General features: G+C 41.1%; 1 protein-coding gene across 5 annotated transcripts in view; it reads right to left on the bottom strand.

Moving 5' to 3' along the window:
• Positions 1-20,862, bottom strand: part of hdac8 (histone deacetylase 8) — a 28,196-nt gene extending 7,334 nt beyond the window's left edge. For 2 of the 5 annotated variants that reach the window (XM_007561759.2, XM_007561757.2), the window contains exons 1-11: positions 20,777-20,862; positions 20,428-20,676; positions 20,258-20,310; positions 19,314-19,444; positions 18,167-18,308; positions 17,150-17,262; positions 16,890-16,967; positions 16,477-16,585; positions 15,316-15,488; positions 14,669-14,763; positions 2,047-2,152 (exon numbers count right to left, since the gene is read on the bottom strand). In XM_007561759.2, coding sequence (XP_007561821.1) covers positions 2,047-2,152; positions 14,669-14,763; positions 15,316-15,488; positions 16,477-16,585; positions 16,890-16,967; positions 17,150-17,262; positions 18,167-18,308; positions 19,314-19,444; positions 20,258-20,310; positions 20,428-20,535 — 1,108 coding nt within the window. In that variant the 5' untranslated portion in view covers positions 20,536-20,676; positions 20,777-20,862. The other 3 variants (XM_016676233.1, XM_016676234.1, XM_016676235.1) reach the window with 3 other exon arrangements.
• Positions 20,863-20,916: the final 54 nt, after the last annotated feature.

Below are 20,916 nucleotides of genomic sequence, written 5' to 3'. Positions count from 1 at the left end.
CTCCATCTTCCCATTTTCTTTTTCCACCCTTTCATTCGCTCCATCCACCAGGCCTCTGTTGTCCCTAATAAAAGCCGTATGACTAAGCAGCGGAGATACTTTCAATCCCTCGTTTTTGTAACGACTGATTCCAAGCCGGCCACATTTTGCCAAATAAACTCCTCATCTCTTGCTTTAATGTGACCTGGAGGAACCGAATCCTGTTCGGGTAAAGAGAATCTACTCCCAGCAGGCTTTTTGTCCTTTGCCACAGCAAAACGATCTTCTGCGTTTAAATGGAAAGAGACCGAGTTGTTAATTGTTGCCATGTCCGCACTGTTTCAGATACAATCAAAGAGCACATTCTTCCCTGTAGTCTGGGTTTGCTTTCACACTGAATCCCAGTTCTTCCACCAGCAGAGTGGCATCTCTTGAATGAATTTACAGGTGCCAGAAAAGTGAGTTTCTCCTCTGTGCTCAAGGTAAATGTTTCCCCCACAAATCTAACCCTAATCCTTTTATTTTGATTGCAGGTTTCCAAAATGGTCATCAGATAAAAACCAGGCAGGAATAAACTACAATTAATACAATATGATTAATTGATTAATTTAAAAAGATTATCAAACTAACTCCACCACAGCATCTCTTTTGAATCAGGTGAGTTGGTCCGAATGCTGGATGAAGTGGGATGGTTGAAGTCGTGGAAAAAGGAACTTTGTCTGCACTTCCAAACATTTAGGAACTATAGTGAAGTCCAAGAGTTTTTCTTTCCCTGTTTAGAATCAAATTGCTGCTGCTCCTCCTGGTCCGAGTCGTGCGACTCTGTCATAACGTATCCCTGGATGTGTCGTGAAAACAAATTCAGGCCAAAGCCCAACATTTGGTGGCGATGTGGAAGAACAGCAGCATTTTCTGTAGGTTTTATCCACATGTTTAACGGGAACTCTTATGTTTCCAAATATCAACAAGTCCTATGAAAACAGAGAAGAAACATGCTAGCATTAGCCTAGCATTTTACCGAGTTCCAACAGGAACTGCTTTCAAAGAGTTTTGAGGGATAAAACCACGATACTGATAGAGACAATGTAAAACTGGTGAACTGTAGAGTGCTACTGCACTTTAAAGTAGAGTTTTCAAGCACGAGCCTGGCCTTGATTGAGCATACTGTGATCAGCTGACACAGGAAATACCTTTTGTGTCAATAAAAATCCTAACCATAACATTGTGAATGCTTTGCAATATATGAAATAGATCCAGCTTAGCTTGGTAAGGTGTAATCAGAAAAAAAATTACACCTTGCTAATAAAGCAAATCTCTTTTTTTGTTTTTTTAATAAAAATTCACGAAAGACCAAGCTAACTTCCATATCAAAAATAAATACTGTGTTAGTCTGTGGTTTACACGTCTAGACAGTGTTCCTAGTCAGATTTTTTTTTCTTCCAAAATCTTGGATGAAAATAAGCGAAAATAAGACTGTAAGCATTGTCTAGATTTTTGCTGTTTCCTTCCTCATCGCACCACCGTACAGAAATCTTCCTGCCGCTCAACTTTTCACTTCAGCTTCACCTTCCTGCAACATCTCTGGAGAGCTGCGGGCTGTCAGCATCAAGACCAAAAGGCTGACTTTACACTCAACCACAAGTCGCTACACACACACACAGACACACACTCAAGGATGAAGATTTAGTTCAAACATAAAACCATACAGACTCATCTGAAAGAATACCGCGTTGTTAAGAACCAGAAGGTGACTGAGAGGACAGGCCAAAAAAAAACAACAAAACAAAAAACAAAACAAAAAACAGATCATACATACAAAGATGCACAAAGGGACGATAAGAGCCAAAGGAACAAAACACTAAAGAAGCTATACTTTCATCCAGCAGAGAGGTGCACAGCGACAAGAACAGACACATGACACCACGCACTGAAAGAGCCATGCAGAGACAAAGGGGCCGTAGGTGAGCGAGGGTTCACGTCCGCACAAACAGGCGCACACCTGTTTACGCTCCACACCCACACAGAGACGCACCTGGAGAGTCCAGTAAACACAAACATCTTTGATACCTTTGACGGTGCTGATGACCCGCTCCAGGTGTTTGCTGTCGTTGCGGTCTGGCCTGCAGCTCGGACTGATCTCCAGCGAGTAGTCTGGTCCGTACTCTGTAAAAAACTGCAGACATGTGTGCGTTCACAGATCAACGTCGCAAGCTTTGGTGTTTTTCAAATACCGTCTGTCCCTTTATGCTGTTGTCTCATCAAGATTCAGGGTGATATCAATTCGATCGAGCTGGCTTTCTTTTCAACAACTCTGATTTGTGTGCGTTTCTTGGCATATTATCCATGTTACAGTAAGCAAACCCTGGTTTAAGTTTCACATGATCAGAAACTTAACATTCGGTATTAAATTTAAATAATAAAACATAGGCACCTCAATAAAAACAACAAAAAAGAACCTTTCATGAGTAAATTCAAAGAGTGTTATCTCCTGTGTTTTGTTTGTTGCAGTTTTCACTGAAAGATTTCTTTTGCCCTGCTGTAAATGATTTACAAAGTAATTTTTGAACGTATGCAGACCCATAGCAACAAGCTCACTTCTGGGTTAAAGGCAGAAGTGTTTGTCCTAAAACCCCGATTAAGTGTGTATCTTGTTTGACCAAAAAAATATCCAGTCAGCTTCCATGAAGGTTTCATTTCGTGTTCTTTGTTAAAATTTGATCGTTTCTACCTTGAGGTTTGCACATTTTGTTTTTTACAAATTTGAATCTCAAAATATGCTGAGGAATGTCTTCATTTTGTCACATACAGACCACACTGCGTTACTTTTCAGACTCTGGGGCAGCCCTGCTAGGAAAGCCCCAAACACGTAGATCTGGTAGCTCAACTATAACGGAAAACTGTGTAGAGTCAAGTTGTGTAAAGTAGGTAGTAGTGGAAAAGGGTCAGGAGGGTAAAAAAAAGCCAAACACTGGTCGACTGATGCTGAAAATCTGGAAATCCACAACTGTAAATGCAAAAAGAGGGGACGGATCCCAGTTTTCCTATCTTTCCTATCTTTATAGGCATACTAATTGGTTTCCACCAACAATGATTGCTTTCTGCCAACCTGTGCACTGCACATGTGTAGATATTCAAAATCAGAGCAAAATCTTTCAATGGACATCTAGTTTTAAAAAGATACATTAGCTTTGACGGTATGGGATAAAGAGAATAAACTCGTTATGCAATGCAAATTCATGCAACATGTTTAGGTATCTGTAAATTAAAGAACATGTTGTTACCAAAGTCTGGATGTCTGGACAAGGGATTAACATTCTCATTGTTAGAGGAATGATAACTTATAAGAAGGCTGCATGTTACTTCCATTTTCTGAACTTATTTTCTTGAAAGGGAATTTTACTCGCTCAGGCAAACATTTAAAACAGTCTCGTCTGCCTCACAAACAGAAAGAAAATGCAACCCAGAACACAAAGGAGGAACCACAAATCAATCAAACCTCCACCATAACGGTCGGAGCTTCGCAAATGAGAACAAAAAGGCTCAGAGATTGTTTCAGCAAATGCCAAAGTCTCCCTGGCATTTCGTGTCGAGTCAGACCACAGCCAAGAGAAAAAACTGAAACAGGTGGAAATCTAGAGACTTTGTTTAATCATAAGTTGATCCAAGCCTTGTCAGATTGGGGGGGAGGGGAGAAGAGAGGCAAAGAAAGTATTTTCGGTGATTGGCTTGGGCCATGAGTCAGTGGCGTGAGAGCAAAACAAACTCTGAGGCCATGACTGACCACAAGTGCGTCAGTCCGTGTGCAGAGCCTGTTGTGAAAACCTTGGAACTGAAAACTGACCAGAACATACCAAGAGAGCCAAGGTGACTGAAATCTAACGAGGAACGAGTTGAACTCAACCACATTAACAAGAGGCAAACAAAGGTACAAAACAATCCAATCCTCAGTATGTGAAACCAAAAGGTGACCTCCAGAAAAGACAAGCACAAAAGATTCCTGACTGCTAAATCCAAACATATGGGGGTTTTTCTAGGTAATGTGTTGTTCCAATTTTTAGTACAGTCAGTAGATCTCATTAGAAAAGAGCTTTGAAGGTCTGTTGGCAACAAACATTGATTTACACAGCAGAAGTCAGCTAACATGCAGCACGAGTACATTTCTGCTTATTTGGACACAAAGACCACACTGTCTTTGTTTAATACTGGGTCAGAGGGAAGGCGAGTCAATGCATGTGAAGGCATCAGTTTGTGTATTTACAGGGCGTCCATGTCTCCTTAAAAAGTCTCAAAAAGTTAGAAAATGGAGCCCTTAAAATGTCTGAAATTCAATCGAAAATTAGGAGTTAGCTTTAAGCAGTTTATTTTTCTCGTGGGACTTTTCTGTCAGGCAAAATTTCTAGTCACATCTTCATTAGGTTATATGACTTAAGGCGCTTGAGGCTATTGCTAACTAGCTGCCTATAAGCTAGCTAGCTAGCTAGCTTTTTCGCATCTACAATGTTTGTCTTTGCCAAAGGCTAGGCAAACATTGTAGATGGGTTGGCAATAACCATCAGATGTTGCCAACCCATCTGATGGTTTGGCACTACTGCAACATGAAATATGCAGTTTTCCTTTGTACATTTCTGCTGTGATGCAGGTCTTAAATGTAATCCATAACGTTCTTAAAAAAGGTCTTAAATTTGAATTGGCGAAACAGCAGAAACCTGGATTTACGTGCGATTCATCCACTAATACATGTACTTTGAGCATCTCAAGGCGCATTTTAAAGGTACAAAACAGGTTTTGAACCCTTTTATGATTAGAAATGTTTGGAGTCCATTTTAATAATTTGCTTTCAACCACACTCAATGCATTTTTTAAACCCAATAGTGTCCAAGCTGGAGGTAGTCTTGCTTCTTCATTATCTCCACCACCAGTTTCTGTTCTTTGATTGTAAAACATTTCTCCAGAAGGGATTTGGCTTGTCCATGAGGTATTGCCGCAAATTGTGTCGATTCTGAAGCTGGAACATCTTTCTTGGTAAGGAGCCCCTCGGTTACTGCGATGTAAAATGAGCTTCGCCATGTGTAATAACACTTAAGTACCAGCAGTTTCCAGCTTGTGGTAAGCCTTAACCTTGGAGCTCAAAGAAACATCCTCTCCAAATACCTCTCATCAGAGGGTGATAATTTGGGTCAGATAGTTGAAACTCATTCTTCCAACTGGAGAATGATATCAAATACACATCCAAACCTGTTTTGAACTTAGTGCATCAGGCCAACATTGAGCTTCTGGAACTGCCCCGTCCTCAACCCTCAAAATTTAAGAACGGTGCCAGACCATTCCACAGAAAAACCAACAGATACTGCGAAAACGAGTGGTGAGAGATCCTGCCAGATGTATACATGAAACTTGTTGACAGCTACAAACTGTATGCTTTATACTTAACCAAATATTAGCTTAGCTGTAGAAATGCCCTTGAGCTTTTTATACATTTCTTACAGGGTTTAGTATGAAGTTGATTTTTGTACAAATCATTCTAGGCAGAAAAAGAACAGTTCATCCCCAATATGACATCAAAGTCAAGGTGAAAGTATGCAAATTTCATGTACGGCTCCAAGTTCATGAATCTGCTTCCAGTTTGTTTTCATGAATCCTAGTGTCTTACCACCAGTTTTCAATGTGAGTGTAGTTAACACACACAGAGACCCGTCCAAATTATTCCCATGAACTCAGTGCTCCATCTCCTGCAGTCCAACAACACACACACTCACACTCAGTCTCCTGCTGGCAGCCTGTTTGCATTGGATGACCAAGGAAGAGACGGAAAGGAGACGAGGGGGAGACAGGTCCACACCCTGCGAATCCATCTCCAGATCGTACGGAGCACGGTTGAAAAAGACAAAATGTGAGCGAACATGTGAGAATGAGGGAACAATAGGGGAACAGATAAACTCCGCTGCTTGTTCCAGTGACGCAGCACATCAACGTAACTGGACAAGGTCAGCAGACAGAAAATACCCACCGACTGGCTCCTGTGTCCTGAGCAGAGACACTCTGGGAGATGAATAGGGGAAAAGCTGTTTTTCTTTTGCCATGGTCCCAAACACAGACCCTCCACTTCTACTCCATTACTCACTGGTTGTACAAACTTCTCAAGAGAAACACTAATTACAGAAAAAATGCTGTGATCAAAGGGAAGATTAAACTCCACTTTAATGTAATGTAAAGCTAATTATTAATGTGACATAATGGACATCAAACTTTGTTAAACCAAACTCACATCCTGTCATTTTATCCATGAAACCTATGCTGCATCTCAGCCATTTTCTTCCAGGGTGAAGTGATTTTAATAAAAAATAATTAAGTGGATGCACTTGAGGCATCAACACTGTTTGGAATATTTCTGAGACGGATATTTGACCACTCTTCTTGGCAAAACTGGAAGATTTCAATTAAGTTGTTAGTTCCCTGGCACAGAAATGGTTTTTCAACATAATGTAAAAATGTTAGCCAGCTTCATCTGTTCCAAAACCAGTCTTTATTTGTAGTTTGTGACTTTCCTCTCACAGAACACCTCATTGTGTCAAATTATGAGAAATCTTTTGCCCCCAGACGAGCATGAAAGAGAACCTGACATAGTTTCTCTACTTCTTTTATCAACTCTGCTTCAGAGCATGATTTCATTTGTCTTAGTTTGCTTCCCAAAAATGTCCAGAATTTGAAAAGTGCAAGCCGTAAAACTCTAGACAAAACGCAACGTCCGTGGCCATCCATTCTTGTCAGGTGCAGACACATTGATTCACGCGTGAATGGAGTTTATACACGAGTAATCCAAACACGCCTCAGAGAAAGTCGGAGTATGTGTTTTTTGAGCAAGGGCCCATCTGTGGACAGCAGTGCTGCGTCTGCGGGTGTTTGTTTTTACAGCGATCAGCAGGATCCCCTGCTATGAAGGACGCCGAGCCGCGCAGCAGAGAGGAAAAATGTCTCAGGAAAACAAATGGGCTGCATCTGCTATCATGCTCCTATCTAATAAATGTTTTTAGGAAGGAAAAAAAACAGTCCGATACTCAAATCGTGGTCACATAATGCACGTAGGCTTCACATCTGGACTGGTCCTCCCTGCCATTTCATCGCTTCGTCCTCTTTACACTCATCTGACAGTTCTCCTTTAAAGGCCCTGTAGTCAACAGATTACATTTGTGTGCTTGTGGAAAACAGAGGGGTACATGCTAGTTCTCCACTGAAGGGTCACAGGGTTAAACTGTGCTACACAAACTTTGGGAAAACAATTACGGGTGTTGTCACCACACCTTATAGACCGGTAGACTTGGTTTGACTGGGGACCAAAATTGTTAAGGTTTACGCCAAACAAACCAAACTCTTTGCAAAACTTGTTCCCTTCCCCTCCCCCTCTTCGCCTTGTGCCTTTGCACAAACGAACCAGAACCTTTCTGGGCAAACAAAGTAGAGTCAGATTAAAGCAAACTAAACAGGGCTGGTATGAATGCACCCTAAGTCCGGTTCGCTTGAATTTAACTCTGATGCGACCCCCAAAAAAGCTAACTCTGGTCCGCCTTAAAGCCGAGGTCTCGGTTCTATTGAAGCAAACTCTAGTACGGTTTGAATCCATCGGTGGATGCAAGTGGACTAGAGATCACTCCGAAAGCAGGACATGAACTATAGCGCAGGGCATTCTGGGTAAATACAACCACAACAAACGCAAGAGCCTAGCGTTAGTGGGAGAAATGTCTTGTGTTTTTTTTGCCAACGACTAAAGAGAAATGCTCCAACCGTTGAAATCTGATTCTACTCCATTTTTGTTTACATCTCTTCAGACATTTTTGTGTTGATTCCTTCAGTCGTTCTCGTTGGAGCGCCACCACAGGCGAGGAGGGGGAACAGGTTTTTTCAAAGAGTTTGGTTCGTTTGACACAGTGCAGTGTGAAAACAAACCGCAGCAGCTGAAAATGTAAGAAATGTTGCAAAAACCAGATTATCGGGGTGAAAACACAGTAAAAGTGCGTTGTAATCCAAGGATCAATTTTATCAAAACTGCTGGCGATGTGAGTGAAATGGACTGACTGGCCAGAGGATTTTCACAAACTAAATAGAAAACGCTGGAGTACTGTGATTATGAATCCAGGAGGATTAGCAAAGCATCTCGCCTGACAGGAAAACAAAATGTTCTCCAGTCCTCCTGGACGGAGCCTGACCACGAACATGGAAAAATAAACACACGCTAAACAAAAACAGCAATAAGGCCCTTGCCTCCTGAAGCTCACAGATTACTTTTGATAGAAGCCCAATGTTCATGGAACCCATTAGCGCTGAAGAATGTTCCAGTAAAACATTCACATTTATTGGTCGCCGTTCACAAGCAGGATCACCCTGCCGTCATCCTCTTGCAAAATCACAACACACCCAAACGCCAGCGCCCGGTGACGTTTCCTGCGATTGAGTCCGTGACTCCGGGGAGCCCGCGCGACTCTGACGGCAGTGAGGGGCCGGGCAGGAAGTGGTCGCAGACAGGAAGCGAGGAAGTAGGAAGCGAAGAGGCGGAACGCGTCCCTGCTGCCAATCTGGGGGCCAGAGACGTCCTTCCCTTCCTGTGCGGCTCTCAGACGGACACGCATTCATATTTACTTCTGCTGGCCTCACCAGAATCCAGGGGAATTCGGGAATTCGTATTGCTGGGATGTGTTTTACTGTATATCTCACCAGAGAGAGTGACGGGACGAATCGGTGGCAGAAGACTGGCTCAACTTCTATCAATATTTTCCAAGTAGAAGGAAAAAAATAAAATAAAATAATAATAATAATAATAATAATACCTTTTTATTGGTAGGGATGTTTGCTTCACTGTGCTGGAAATTGAAACTTTAGGGCATATTAGAAAACTTTAAAAAAATATGTTTCTCATTTGTTTTTATAGCATGCCAGCGGTCGTTATGCACTTTATTTCTTGGCTCAAAAACTGCCCGGCAACATGATGGAGCTAAAAACAATGAATAATTAACGTACAAAATGACACCAGCGTTAACATGCTGAAGTGCAAAATTCCACAAACGGAAGATGACCTGAGACTGTTTGCTGTCTGGAGTGAAAAGCACCATCACATCTCGCTGAAAAGTGCAGACTCTGCGTATTTGACCAGCATGCAATGGGAGGGGCTCAGCTCAGCCCACCTTTATCAGACAAGGAGGAACCTGACGTCATTAGTACAGTGATCCAAGAAATCTAAAATACGAGGGAAAACGTGTTAACCAAACTACTGGTCAGAGATTTGCTGAAGGTAAAAACAAAACACTAAATCGTGGCATGGTGGCAGAATACAGCTCATCGTTTAGATCAGACTAAGCTCTGCCACTTTTGATATCTTCACCTTTTATGTTTCACCTTTTCAGACTTTATTGCTCTTTGACGCCTACTTGTTTTACTGCGAGGATTTGAAACTTTTTGAAGATATTTAACAAGCTAAAGCTAATTTTCTCACATCCGAAGGCAAATAAGTTACTTCAAAATGTTCGGTTTGCGGTGTTAATAGATTTGCCGTACAGTCGGGGGGGAGCCGGTTGAATGTTGACAAACTCTTGTTCATGGAAAGTTTGAACATGCGACACAAGCCGCCGGTTTACATCTTATGTGTCCGACAAATTCCAGTTTGTTCTTGTAATTGACAAATCTTTACATTCCAGCGTTGCTTGTGGAGTACCACAGGGGTTAGAGCTCGGCCCTGTTCTCTGGAAGATAAAAAGAGTTGGCCCGAGCTCTGAATAGTAAAGAGATGGAGAGTACGGTCGGCTCCGGCGGCGGTGACTGCGTTCTAGAAAGACGGTTCTGTAATTATGCTGCCATAGTCTTAGGCTGCTGGAGGACAAACTGACCACGTCTCCTCACTTTCTTCTTCTCCTACTCTTCAAAATTAAAAAACTGTTAATTTTGTGTTTTATTAGTTTTTTTCCCCTCCATAAATAAAACCGATGTCATGTTATCACCATCTGTTGTCAAGCAGAAATCTAGTCAAAACGTTTTAAGAACATTTTCACTCACTCTTACCAAGAAATATGACTCAGACACACTACCTGACCTCTGACACGTACTGCTATTATTAGAAAGCAGTGAACTGTTGACCTTTAACTCGCACGCTGCCATCATCGACCTGCATCACACAATGGAGGGTCAGTCAGGATCAGCTAACAGCTATCCGACAATACAAGTCAACGGGGTTTTATGGCTATCAACACAACTTCTACCTCTGCTACGGTTTGATACTGAAGCATATCGCATGCAGCCATTGTGTGGGTTATCTGCACTGCAATATTTTGTCTGATATCATTTAATACTGCAGCACCATTGTTGATGTGACTGCCTCGCTTTGACTGATGAGTTCTTTGACTCTTATTTTCAGGTTCATCGTGTATTTTCACAATCAAAACATGTCGCTGCTGGCAAAAATGTTGGTTTCAATTAAACACAAACTATTTAGAGGCGATCTAAACAGGCTTTCTGCAGCTTTCGCCAACCTCAAATTTAAGACCTTTTTTAAGACCACAGCGAATGAAATTAAGACCTATACCTCCACAGAAATGTGCAAACTTTGTCCAGCCAACTGGGGATGAATTTGCATTTACTTTTTGTAAACATAAAAAGTTAGCTTGCTGGCAAGGTTATGCTAGCAGTGCGTTACCAATAGCCTCAAAAGCTCCACAAGAAGAAGAAAAATAACATATACAGAACATACAGGACTGTTCTATAAGTCAAGATTAAATTTAGGTCTTCTGATTAACATATTTGAGGCTGGGTTCAGGTGATGAAACGAACCTTGTTATAGCCTGTTTGAATGTGCAACTGCTTGTGAAAGTATTGTGAATGATTTTTCTTCTACTTCAGAACTGATGTGCTCATTTGTGTCCCAATCAAATATGTTGATGTTTGTTGTCATAATGTTAGAAATGTGACAAAGTTGAACACATATGGATACTTCTGCAGGGCAAAGAGTTTATAAAGCATAAACGTAGTAAACATTTTGTCTGCTTCTACTTGAGCTTTCTTCAATAAGGACGCACTTTCAGCAGTTTCCTATTTGACCAACAGTTGCTTCCTCACAACCGAGGCCAAACTTATCATACAATGAAGCGCGTGAAAACGCTAGAAAACAGGCCGGGGCATTATCCGACAGTAATGAATGTGCGTATTCATGTAGTCTACAGTAGGGCAGGAGGGTACAAAGGTAGGTTTTGTTCCCCCATGTCGCTGGGACTTCAGCTTTGCTTGGCCATCATGGATAAATGCCCCGCTTATCGGCCACAGAAAAACACTGGCACACACACTTCTGTGCAGAGTTGAAGAGCTGCAACATTGCAAAAATAAGTAATAAACATCTGCACACTAAAAACACAGTTAGTATGAAGCTAAGACGCCCCTCTGTTTGTTTTTTGACTCAAGCCTCCTTGTGTTCTTCTTCTGCAGCAGCTGCCCGCACTGATAGCCGCTTTGTTTTCCACGAGTGCCCCTTAATGAGGTCAAAGGGTATTTAGGACCATTGAATACGACGAGGAGAAACAAGAGCTACCCTCATCTTGGTCCGATTACAGGCATACACACACATTGCATCTTTTTATCTTCACAAGGACTTTGCGTTTGACTTCCATTATTTTTTCCCTGAACTCTTTCTAGAACCACAACGGCAAAGATGATCTTGGTGAAACATAAAACATTCGATCTCAGCCGAATGTTGCTTGGACTTTTTCACTCAGAAGCCATTGTGCGGGACATAATGTTGGTTTTTCTTGCTGAAATAATCGACACCTTCTCTGGCAGAAAAAAAGAAGAAAGAAATCAAAACCGATCACTAAGATTGGTGTCAAAAAGAGAAACCACCAGCTGGTTCTAACTAAGCAAATAGGCTTGATCCACCCACTGGAAGTGTACTGCACTGAGTAATATGTTCCAGCTGCCACCAAGTTCCTTAACCCTAATGGATGCTGAGATTTGCCCTCGTTCTCTAAATGACCGTGTCAAATGGCACATCCTGTGGTCGGGGAAAAGATCTTGTTCTTTCTTACAAGGATCACTTATTGTTCTGCATCAAGAACTGAAAAGAAAGCAAACAAAGACCAAGAGCTATACAAGGCAGTCGATGCTTAGCCGTCAGATGTCGGTTTAGTTGCTACGCCTCGTCTACTGCCACAGAAGTGCTGCAAGACTTCCCAGATTACTATTCTCTTCTGTATAAATCTGTAAAACAACTTCAATTTTAACCATTTAAACCAGTTTGAATACTTGATATCACTGCGATTTATGAGAAATACACAACAAATATGATTTAAGGAGGGTTTTTTGTTTAAGGGAATCTACTGAGCTATTAGGAAAATAGAAATCTAAATGGCTAAATTAGTCAAAAGAGAGTCTTGACTCTTTCTTATATAAAGGTTTTACATGTGCACTTAAACAAAGCAACAAGGATAACTTGATTAATTAGAAATTATTGACCTCATGAATTAAAATGATGTCTGAGGTTTCATAATGTGAAGAAAATCCTTAGAATATTGCTGAGGAAAAAGGCCTAGAATCCCTACGAGCTGAAATATAAAGTCTGATGCCTTCAGATGAGTCATCTTTCTACTTTTAGCATCATTTGCTAAAAGAAAAAGAAAAAAAAGGAGGTTTGACTTTCTCCAATAGATCTTATCTCAATGATCTCATGAGCATATTTCAAGATGAGGAAACCTGGCTTCACCATTACAAAACTATGAAGCCCTAACAGCACATCTATTCTTTACATCACAGTGAGCAGAGCCTAATGTAACGGATAATCTTTATGTGCTAGAGGAGAGTTTGTACAGTAATCTGATACTATTTTCTTTACCTTCCTTCCTTTCCATAGTTATATTTAGATTCTGTGATTACCTACATTTTAGATGCACAATCTGTAATTTTGCACATTTTAAACATTTAATTAAAGTGGATGCTTTTGTTAATCACTCAGATTAGGTTCCAGTTTAAATATTTATGTGGAACACTTTAAGCTAGGGGTGTCCAAAGTTGGTCCTTGCGGGCCGGCATCCTGCATGTTTTAGTTCTCTCCCTGGTTTAACACACCTGGATCAAATGATGGCTCGTTAGAAGGTCTAAAAGGAACATTGACATGCTGAAAAGGTTGTTACTATCACCAGGGAGAGAACTAAAACATGCAGGATGCCGGCCCTCGAGGACCGACTTTGGGCACCCCTGCTTTAAGCTCTAGTGAGCATTGAGGGTTTTACCAAAGACAATTATTAATCAAATTTAAGCCCTATACCACCATTGAGATGTACAAAACAAATGTAGGGGACCAAAACTGTGAAGTTTCTGTGGTCTTTTTGTGGCTCTTGGCAGCAACTTTGTGCTTCTCACATGCACAATGTTGTACAGCGCTAGCTAGCTACCTATGTAACTGCGTAGAGAGCCATATGCTAGTTGCTAATGGTTTGTTTGCTTACTAACTAGCTACCTAGGGTGCCATATGCAAGTTAATAATGGTTTGTTTGATTTCAACTAGCTACCTGGCTGGAAAGAAAACAGACTCTCTAGCTGGCTAGATATTAATGAACCATATGGTAGCTGCTAATGGGCTGCCTGCTTTCCATTTAACTAGCTAGCTAGAAAGCCACATGCTAGATATTAATGAGCCATATACTAGTTGCTAATGGTTAGCCTGTTTGCTTTCTAGCTAATAAGCTAGCTAGAGAGCCACATGCTAGCTGTTAATGAGCTGTATAGTGGCTGCTAATGGTTAGTCTGTTTGCTTTCCATCTAACTAGCTAGCTAGAGAGCCACATGCTAGCTGCTAATGGTTCACTTTCTAGCTAGGTAGTTATATAGCCATATTCTAGCTTCTGCTGAGTCATATGTTAGCTGCTAATGAGCCACATGCTAGCAATTAAAGGATTGTTTGATTACAAGCTAGCTAGCTGCTAATAAGGACGTGGTCATTAGCAGCTAGCATAGTTGACATCAATTTAGATGTCCACTAACCCTATTATGTACAATTTGGTACCAAATACCAGCTGTTAAAGGATTGTTTGTTTGCTTGCTGATTGGTATAGCAGCTTGTTCCTGGCAACTTTAATGGCTTTGAGTCACAGAACGCAGTGAGTGAAGATGTCTGCGGACAACTCAGACTTTAGCCTGATAGAAAAGTCCAGCAAGAAAAACCTACATAGACTATGTAAGATTAAATACAATTGTGATTGATGTATTTAAGGCCACCTTGCACTTCCTTAATGAAGTTAAGTCATTTTAAGGCCTTAATTTTAGATAAATGAATTTAAGACTTTTTAAGGATGTGTGTACATTATGTTTTATAGTGTCATAAATGTCTTATTTCCCCCCATTTATTGCAAATAAGATCATGGATTTCTCCTTTAAAACGTCCCAACAGTCGGTCGGTGACCTTTCTGCCTCACAAGTCAGCTTGAGAGGAGGCTGTGTTTAACTGTCAGCACCCCCTGGCTGTCTGACTCACCTGGAAACAAACCCCCTTTATTGAGTCAACAGCCATCTTTGATTAGATGAGTGACTCAGCAGGACAGTTCTTAACAAGTGTGTATGTGTGTGTGAGGGGGTACGATGAATGAGAACATTTGTGCTCATGTGGGAATATGTAAATGCGAGTAACTGCGGCGGTACGAGACAGACCGCGGGGGTCCGTTTGTCGTACCTCGTGGTCGGGTATTTCTGAGGACAGCGTCTTTCCCAAGACCGTCGCGGTCAGGAACGTCCAACAGCGGGCCGTGTTGGCCAGGTTGTAACCTCCTGGAGACAAAACAAGCAGGGCGCAATGAGTTCAAGGATGAGCACAGTAACAATTTTATTTTTGTCACGTCTTGACAGCTTTATTTGGTGGATGCTTCCAGGACAGTACGTGTAAGTCAAAAGCTTATTGCCCCTCTTCCCCAAACAAACAATGAAGGAGCGATGATGAAGAGGGCGGATTCGAGGGAAATCAGGAGGATGGCAAGAAACGAGCGGGAGAGGAGGATACAGCACAGAGAGAAAGTATGTAGGACAAGGAGGGAGAGGGGGAGAGAGGAAGAGAGGTCGGATTGTAGTGGAGTAAAATGGCTTCATTGTGTCGCATAATTAGTCGCTATCATCTGGCCGAGGGGCTGAGGAGTCTGAAACAGGGCGCCGTGTGTGAGGAAAATTCAAACGCACGCGAAGAATACGGCCCGCATTCTGGATCTTTATGAAGTCACAGGTACGTTTACATCTGGAGGACATTCAAAAACACATGGCCGGCCAGAATAACACGCACGCAAACACACATAGACACACACAGAGAAAAGAAGGAGAGAGAGAGAGTACCTCCTCCCAGCAGCAGGGTAGGTAGTTGCCACTGCAGGACGTTCAGCAGACATTTGGCCACCCCTACAGGGGTCATGTTGAAGGAGCACATGGGATCGCCCGCCATGGTGTCGGCGCCCAGCTGCATCAGTACGGCCTCCGGGTTGAACTGCGACCGCACCTCCTGCATCACGCTGCGGAGCAAGCGGAAACGTCTCCCATCATGCATTTCAGTAGATACCCCTTCCAGTGGCATCAATTCAGACGACAACTAACCCAAACAGTTACAATTTGATACCAAAAGCCTTCAACGGTCATCGGACGTGATGGAGCTCACCTGGTCCCTACGCATCACTCGGGTAAAAACTGGAGGTTATGAATGACCGAGCGGCGCCAAAATACAATAAAGATCTGCTGTTGTTGTACCAGAACCTCTCAGGTCTTCTTGGTTCTGATCTGCATCCCAAGAACCAGAACCAAACAAGAAGAAGCAGCATTCAGCTTCTATGCACCACAACTCTGGAATAAACTTCCAGAAAACTGCAAAACAGCTGAAACACTGAACTCCCTTCGATCAAGCCTAAAAACCCAGCAGCTTTTGATTAGTAGTAAGTGGAATACTGATCAACATAATTGATTGATCGATTGACTGATTGACCTGCCAGCTTATAGTGATTTGAGACATTTCAGTGTAGTTCTATAAAAAAAAAAAAAAAACCTCAACACTCTTAATTTCTTTATATTTCCCAGATTAAAGGAGACGGAGTATTTAAAGTGGTCTTGCTCAGTACAGTGACTGTCTTCCCCATTAAAGGAGACGTAAAAAGCTTTAAATTAAACAAAATTCACACTTTAATTCGCCTGCATTTATTCAGGGCACATTAGGAAAGAATTGTTTCGACCAACATCAGAGGCGCTGCTGAAGTAAAAGCCGAATCGACTTGACAGCTTTATCAGGAGTGGCACTAAGCCGTTCCTCTAACAAGGGTTTTAGAGCTTCGAAAAGAAAAGTTTAAGAAAAATTAAAGAAGCAAATTTAAATTGAAGGATTACAGATTTCTGTGGAACATTAGAATAATACTGAGAGAAAGAATTATTAAGCTGCCTTTGCTTGACTAAAGCCTAAAAGGTTTCAAATCAAACCTTTTTCCTTCCTCTCTATGTTTGAGCGATTTTATTTACCTGGTGAAAACCTGGAAGTATCTGTCGTCCTGGATGCCGTCCTCCAGTGGGATGTTCACAGCGTACCAACGGCCTTTTCCGAGCCCCGTGTCACAGACGTCGCCGGTGCCTAAAAATCGACGCCCTTATTTTTAAGGACTCAGAATGAAGATGATCGTACAAGGATCACAGTTCCTTCACGTTTTCTTCTCAAAATTAGACTTTCCTGGACTGGACAGATCTAGTTTAAAAACCACAAGTCCAGTTTAAACTGAGCTCCACTCTAAAAAAATCTAGTGAAATCTTTTAGTGACTAAAACCTGAAGTCTGATGAGTAAAATGTGAAAATCGATGTGCTAAATTGCAAAACAAAGATATCAGGTCTTTAGAAAATAGGAAAAAAAAAAAAAAAAAAGCAGAGAGTTTTCACTGACCGGGAAAAAATCCAGGAGAAAACTTGTGCAGAGAAACCGTCATAACCTTTGATGTGAAACTGAAGGCCTCCTCCACACCTGTGCCACAGAGTAAAAACAAAAATTCATAATCCACCAGTAAAAAAAATGCATTCAACATTTGTAATCTTTACAAAGACTTGAAATGTTTTAATTAGTTAGAAAGAGCCAACGTATAGAAATGAAACCCATCTTAAGGAGGATAAAGAGCTGCTTTCCATCTCTGTGCGCGTTGCCCGTACCGTCTCCATGATGCAGGTCAACGTCCACGTACAGAACCCGCTCATGTTTCTCCCTCAGCTTGAGGATCCCCAGCACAGCATCGTTCACGTAGCAGAACCCTGAAGCCTCATCCCTGGAAAACACAGAAGATAGAAAGAATCAAGACATTTTTCTTTACATAGATAAAAAAAAAAATCAAAATATGTTTTTATATATATATAGCTTTTAGTAAATAAAAAAGGTTACACTTTATTTGAAAGGGTGTTCATAAGACTGACATGATACTGTCATAAACATGACATGAGTCTTCATGAATGTTTATGACTGAATGTCCATTAAAAGTGTCAACTTTGCATTATTTGGTAAATAACGACACTCTAATGAAAATGTGGCACTTTTAATAGAGTTTTAATGCAACGTTTAAATCAACTTTGCATTAAAAGTGTCATTATTTACTGAATAACACTTCATGACAACAGTCATAAACATTCATAAAGACTTCTTTATGTTCATGACAGGTGTTATGTCATGTTAATGACTAAATAAATCAGGTAAATTAAATATTATTTATATATTTTATTTATTAATATAGTTTTTATTCACTTATATATTATATTTTTTGGAGAAATTGCTTTATGGCATATAAAATGGCAAACATGGACCCAAGTTGAATAATCTAACGAATGCTTTCCAAAATTTTGTCACATCCACACACTCCTATGTATTTAATTGGGATTTTATTTGACAAATAAACACAAAATTGTCAAAAGAAAAGGAACCGAAAGAAAAACGCTTCGTTGTTTTTTTATTTTTTACAAACCAAAAAAATTTAGTGCTTTCGTACTTCCTTCACTTTCCTCTGATATCACCAAATTAAGTGCCAGAGCAAGCAGCTGCGTCATGAAGATCAAAGAAAAACAGTAGAGAAAGGCAAGCTATTAAACTAGAACAGACTCAGTTTGTCTGGCCCTTTTTCTATCGTAACCGACATCGTGCGTTTTAAACTTGTTGACTATGTGTGGAGCTGTAGAGCTTACTTTTTAGCATGGTGCCAGCCTCCCGCCCAGTTAATGGCCACGTCACACTTTTGGTCCAACAGACACTCGGCTGCCGTCAGAGTAGCGCCCCCTACTGCTGCCGCATAGTCAAATATGCCCTCCACCACAGGACAGTCATAGCCTGCGAGTAGAAAGAGACATGAGGTAAGGAGAATAGACAAAACAGCGTAATGTGACAAAAACAAAACCACAAAGTTAGTACTTGTACTATGTTTACACGAGACCGCTGCCCGGAAACTGCCGGGATTTTCGGATGACGATTGGTGAAAAAGTTCCCAATCAACAGCACCGCCGCAACACCTGGAGTCACCTGCAGTTCTCATGCCAGGTCACCGTATGGCGCTGTTATTTTTAGAATATCGAACGCGTATGCGCTTTAGACCCTTAGTTTCCACCTTATATCACACAGTACGTCGTCTCCCGTGAACGAAGTGCTCAGGTAACACATGTATTCCTAATTAGAAATTTATTTAAGCTGGACAGATTAAGTAGCACGGCCGAACCTGTCCAGCTTCAGTTGGTATCCGCCATAGCTTCCTGCTAGTTCACGCGCCGAATAAATCCTTACAGCCGTGCGCTCTGCGCATGTGCACTTTCACACCTTCAAAAACAATCCAGTGCCTAATGGGAAACTTTTTAACTCAAGGAGTTAGTTTTATAACACACTGGACGGATGAACTCGGGGGCTGGGGAAAATCACATTCGACACAAAAGGAGGAAGTTCCAGTGGGAATAACTGAGAACAGAGCAAAGGGATGATGAGAGTGAAGGAAAGGTGTGAGAGCGACAGATAAAGACAGAATGAGACGAGGAAACAAAAACAAAACGGGTTAACCGCAGGATCAGTCTACTCTAAAGTTAGAAATGGAAATCTCAGCAGATAAAACTTTTATTAAACACAGTGTTATGCTGCCCCCTGGTGCCCACAAACATGTTTGTACCCTTTTTTTCTCTTCAAACTGCAACTTCTGCCTGTGCTGAATACACAGAACTTAAAACTAATTTAAAATACCAACGCATACAGAATCTCTCACATGGCCAAAGTGTGAAACATATTTTTTCTGGGGTGCTGTTTACCAGCTAAGAATAAATTGCAACTTTAAGTTCTAGTTTGTGTATTCCCCACCCAGGCCGTAGTCGGCTGACTGGGGGTCATCGTTGTCTCCGTCCTGGCTGATCTTGTGCAGATGCTCCAGGTAGGAGTCTGTGTGGAACATGGCCATCTCTTCCATTGTGGCAACTCGAGGTTTCACAACGCTGGAGGAAAGAGAACAAAAAACAGAAAAACATGAAGGGCTAAACTGGGGACCTAAGGGAAGTAAAGCAACTGTGCTAAATAGGCTTCGCAGACATCCGCTAAATATGCATTACACTGTCAACATGCAAAAAATTTACTTTACAGGTTTAGAAAAAATACATAGAGCAGACATGCATATAACCTTAGAGTATATCTGCATCAACATATTTTGAAACAAAGCTTATTTGGTTATCATGTAAAATAGTAGAAACAGCAGCAATCCCAACTCAGGCTTTTCTTTCTTTTTTGGGTATTATTGGCAAGAAATGATTAAAAGAAAACTTGGCAAATGACAGCAGAGATGTAAACACATATTGACTTTGTTGGGAGCAGAGATGGATATAAGGACTGACGGTTGCTGGGAGGAAGGATATGCCACAATGCTCCATTGTGCACCAAGGATGCAATAGTCTCACTTATTGGCTATACAGTTCTGCAACAGCTTTATTATATAGTCAGAATGTTGCTGCCTCAGAAGTTAAAAATGTATCTAAAAATGTTTCAACTTCTTTTGAAAAACCCAATGCTTGCATGATTGTCCATGTTTTAAAACACCTACTGTTTCTGCTTTGGGTGACATTTGAAAGTATTTTTTAAGTCAACTCTTTGACTTGTATTGGGATAATGATTAAAATGGATGCATGTTTCATTCATTCTATTTTCCAAAAAAAATAAGTTCAAACACTAAAATGGTTCACAAATATGTTTTTTTGTAAGTCAGCATATTTTTCGTCTGCCTGTACAGTTTTAAAGAGTAAACCTAAACAACTCACCTCATGTGTGGAAGCAGTCCATAAGCTTCTATCAGGGAGTGGACCATACTCGCCTGGCCATAAAAAACATTGAGAAAATCCCGTTTAAACCCGACCTTATCCGTGTGAATTTAAATCAAACAGAAGCTAACGCTATTTTAGTCCATTTCTATTTGAATTCATCTCCTCACCCTGTTTGGGACTTTGGATAAAGTGTCACAAGTCTCGATGTACTCCGGGCTGTAGATGTACGCCACTCTCCGTTTGCTGCTTTCATCACTGTGCTCTCTGGCACTCATTGGAGTTGCGCCAAATTATGTTAAACTAACCTATTTAAAATTGTTTAAAAGCGAACAGTTAGCTAAAAGATGCGAAAAGACTCTTGTCTCTGGTCTGGTGTTACACCGTCAACATTCCCCCTCACCCGGGCGAAGTAACCGCTGAAACAAAAAAAAGCAAAATATCGAAATTAAATTATGAAATCACTCAATTTATAAGTTAGATAAACTTTATGTAGTTATTTTTAAAGTATTCACTAACCCTTTCATCTGCACTGGAAAGAGGGAGGAACGTTCTCAAGCCGGAAGGATTCCAAGCAGGAAAGAACGTAGACGGTGATGCATTCTGGGATTTGTTGTAGTCTTTTTAGTTTTAAGCCCTTATATTAGGAGACAAGAGAT

This window comes from Poecilia formosa, unplaced genomic scaffold (assembly GCF_000485575.1).
Source record: "Poecilia formosa unplaced genomic scaffold, Poecilia_formosa-5.1.2 Scaffold130, whole genome shotgun sequence".
Taxonomy (NCBI): Eukaryota; Metazoa; Chordata; class Actinopteri; order Cyprinodontiformes; family Poeciliidae; genus Poecilia; species Poecilia formosa.
This window is presented reverse-complemented; position numbering and strand designations above follow the sequence as displayed.